The following is a 3,924-nucleotide window of genomic DNA, read 5'->3' as shown; positions in this document are numbered from 1 at the left end:
AAGTGAAGCAAAATAAATATTGATTCTGAGATGGTGTAAATCGATCATTCTGAAGATTTACAACAGATGATGCTGGTTTCTGTTGTGCTTGAGAGGTGCAACAAAAAAAAAGTGAGAGACAAACGTCATGAAAAGGTGCTAAATGTTCAGAAAGAGGAAATGATAGTGATTACTCTTGTTTTCTGCTGAAGTTAAAGATCGACAGAAAGAAAAAAAATTTTTTTAAAGTCAAAGTCAAGGTATCATGCTCATGTAAAAATACCCAAATGAAACTTTTTGAACCTACCTGATAGCTGGAATTGGTAAAGTTACCAAATCCTGCTTTTATTTTAGATATGTAATCATTTAGATTGTGAAATATGAAAGGACAGGACATACATCTCAGAACTGTTTAAGCAAACTTTACTTTAGACACACATTTTCACACTTCTCTGTTTTAATACCCTCCACCCAACAAACACGTACTCATACATGTGCACAATCAAACGCACACATGCTTGCACATAGACATTTAATGGCAAAGTTGTGCAGACAAAGCATAGTCAAAACCCACAAAAGTGTCAGCACAGAGCTTCCCATTAGAGCCTGGCTTCTCTTTTTCTACGTCAGCCTCAGATAATAATTCATACTATAACCAAGCACTTTCTGCATGTTTTTTTTTAAATCTTTCGGTTGCAGCCTCACTCGGCCAGATGCAAGCAGTGATATGACATCTTCAGAGGGAGGAGAAATGAAAGAGAGCATGTAGGAGTAAGAGAGGAAGAGAAATGAACAGGATATAGGTGTGCTCTGCATGTGTGAGTGTGTAGACTTTCACATGTGCAGTTTTGTCTTGGTGGTCGGAGTTTGCTGTGACTTTTCTCAGAGGCATGAAGGTAAGTAGCAATCATACTTATTCATAAAGGGATCAAACGGTTTGTGGCTGTGACGTTGTACGATGCTGGAGGACAGGTAGACAAAAAGAAAGAAAAAAAACGTTACATGCAGCTTAGAGATACATAAACATCATGCTGGCACTCAAATCGCATTCTAGTACCTGTGGTAGATGTGCACTAAAATAACCCGAGGATGTACCTCTGTTCTGCCCGCCAAATAAAGTGTAGCTCATCTGGTAGGTAAAGCATAGCGCAAACAACCCCAATTTCATGGGGTTCCCAAGATTCCCAAGAAAGTCGATTTAGATTAAAGCATTAGAATTTAATTCTACCTTCTAGCAAAAATAAATAAATATAACTTAGAATGATAAATTATATCTATGTTCTCATTCAGAATATTTCAGAATATTTTCCGCAAAAAATATGGCTGCTGATTCAGCTTTACCACCACAGGAATAACTTATATTTTAAAATATATTTAAATAGAAAACAGTTTTTTTATTGCAATAATATTTCATGACATTACTGTTTTACTCTATTTTTAATCAAATAAATTAACCCTTGGAGAGCATAAGAGACTTCTTTAAAAACATTACAAAATCTTACCAAAAAACAAATACAATTAATATAAAATATATATTCTTGAGACAAATAAGAGTGATAATGTTTTTTGACTAACTGTCTTTTTCTTCCGGTGTCTTTTTTTACTGTCAAGTGTTTATTTCAAAGCTGAAATTGCCCATGCTACACTGAGAGAGACAGAGAAGGAGAAAGAGGAAGGAACAGGCCTGTGTAAAACTTTCCGGCCCAGATTCACGCAAGATAACCTCTGTAGAACACAACCACGCAAAGAACAAGTAAAAAAGATTAATTTCTTCTACCAGCTGCTCAGAGTTTGAAGGTTTCCTTCATTTTTGATCACGTTCTCGAGGCTCAAAAGTGGATCTCCAAAGACAATATCAGCTCACCTGAGCAATTTTGTTGCACAAACACTGAAATTGCCATAGGAAACTTCTAGATTGAGTGACTTTTCCAGCCAGTATGCTCACCATGAGGCTTATTTTTAGCAATTTGCTTCTGTGTCTTGCTCTCGGACCCTGTTTCAAGTCCACTGATGCACAAGAGACAACAATAGAGACAGATGCAAACATCGCCATCACATTACCAAACAATGACACTGTGGAGTCAAAGTTAAGTTCTGAAATCACCATCACCACACCTGAAAATACAATTACTCTACTACAGGCAGGAACGGATCTGCATAATCCAGAAACCACACTTGTTAATCAAGTCAGCACCATGCTTGAGGAACCAGCATTTGAGAGTACTCCACCACTCAGTACTGAGATCGAACAAACATCACCAGAATCTGTTCCTGAAACAACAACAGTACAAACAGAGCAGACCACAGTGACTACCCCTACTGTGCCTGTTAATGTGGAAACAATAGTGACTGAACAAATAACTTCAGACGCCCCAAGCACAAGTCAATATGAAACAACTGTTGGCCACACAGCAGCTGTGGCCATGACCACTGATTCAACAGAAGCCCTCGATCCCACATCCTTCCTGACTGAATCCCCAGCAGACTGGTCTGAGTCTCCGTCCATCATCTCCAACCCTGTGGACACCAGCACTGAAACCTCCACTACAAGTCTAACATCAACTTCTCAGCTCCCTCAAAATACTGCTGCACCCGTGCACCCGTACTCGAAGTTTGATGAAGAATCAGTCTCCACCCATTTCACCCTCACCACCACCAGCGTAATTATCGAGGAAAGCAGTCTGCCCATACAAACCAGCTGGTTATTAATAATGATAGTGTGTGTGGCCATTATTTTTGCGCTATGTGTGGGCATGATTCTGTTCGTCCAGTGGCGAAAGAAAAACGGCTCAAGGAATTTCGGCCCCATGTATGTAAACGGACAAAGTAAACGGTCCAAGAAGAAAAAAGGGGGGGAGGATGATGCATGGGCGGGGCCTGTCAATCTGGAGGCGGGAGCTGAATGTGATGCTGAAGTACAGGATGGTCTTCTGCCTAATAATGGGAAACCGGATGGAGATGACATGATGCTCAGCACATTCGCCGCTCTGGATGCAGGAGACATGTCTAATGGTGGAGTGGGTGGGGACGGTACCAAGGAGGTTAAGAAATGGGAGGAGCAGGAGCCTTTGATTTACATAGATGAGGATGTGACTGAAGACAAGACAGGAAAAACACTGGCAGAGAACGAGAAACAGAAAGGAGATGAAAAAAGTGAAGAGAAGGGGACGAATGGAGGAGAAACGTTCTGTCTCACCACAGCTGTTTAAAAGTCTTCTGTTGACATTAAGGGATTAATAGGAATGACTTCTTGATTACATAATCTTGTATTACGTAATTTGTGTTTTACAAGGACTAAGTAATATAGTTTTTATATATTATCTGATGATTGCAATTCATTATCAGCAATGGTGCAACGTATAATGATGCTCTAAAATTCCTACTCATTTTCCTCAGTTGTTTTATACTTAAAAGTGTGGTAATATTAGCCAAATTTCTGCAAAATTTTGCCAGCAAAATATCCGTTGTCTACTGTCAATAGTGTACTAGTGTAGTTGTGTGAAGCACAGGTCATAGACGTTAACCTTCGAACCAAGGAGAGTTCTATAAACAGCAAAATCACATGACCAACCAGTGGTGGATAAAGAACTTGAAAGCCACACTTGAGTAAAAGTACAGATCTCTTACCAGAAAATGACTTTGGTAGAAGTTGAAGTCACCGTTTAGAATATTGCTTGAGTAAAAATTTTAAAGTATAGGATATTTATTGTAGCCTACTTAAGTATGAAAAGTATTTCTTTAATATTAAACTTACTTAAGTATTTAAAGTAAAAGTACAAGTAAATTCAAATTAGAAAATTGTTCTATACACAGACTGAGCAGCAAGATTAGAGGTTTAACTCTTTCTTCCATTTTGTATCTTTGGGTTAACATAAGAGCCACTTAAGAGTACTTGGTCTCTTTCATTCCAACATAAGAAAACATTTCTCGCAAAAATGGAGTCTG

General features: G+C 38.7%; 1 protein-coding gene across 1 annotated transcript; it reads left to right on the top strand.

Annotated features, from left to right (window-relative positions):
- The first annotated feature begins 1,881 nt into the window (after positions 1 to 1,881).
- Positions 1,882 to 3,711, top strand: LOC107554086 (mucin-5AC-like). Its single transcript, XM_016236470.1, has one exon. The coding sequence runs from the start codon at positions 1,917 to 1,919 to the stop codon at positions 3,186 to 3,188; it is 1,272 nt and encodes a 423-aa protein (XP_016091956.1). The 5' UTR covers positions 1,882 to 1,916; the 3' UTR covers positions 3,189 to 3,711.
- The last annotated feature ends 213 nt before the right edge of the window (positions 3,712 to 3,924 follow it).

This window comes from Sinocyclocheilus grahami, unplaced genomic scaffold (genome assembly GCF_001515645.1).
Source record: "Sinocyclocheilus grahami isolate Dianchi unplaced genomic scaffold, SAMN03320097.WGS_v1.1 scaffold491.1, whole genome shotgun sequence".
NCBI lineage: Eukaryota > Metazoa > Chordata > Actinopteri > Cypriniformes > Cyprinidae > Sinocyclocheilus > Sinocyclocheilus grahami.
This window is presented reverse-complemented; position numbering and strand designations above follow the sequence as displayed.

Coding starts and splice junctions, on each gene's coding strand:
- LOC107554086 (XM_016236470.1), top strand. CDS start 1,917: ATGCTCACCATGAGGCTTATTTTTAGCAATTTGCTTCTGTGTCTTGCT.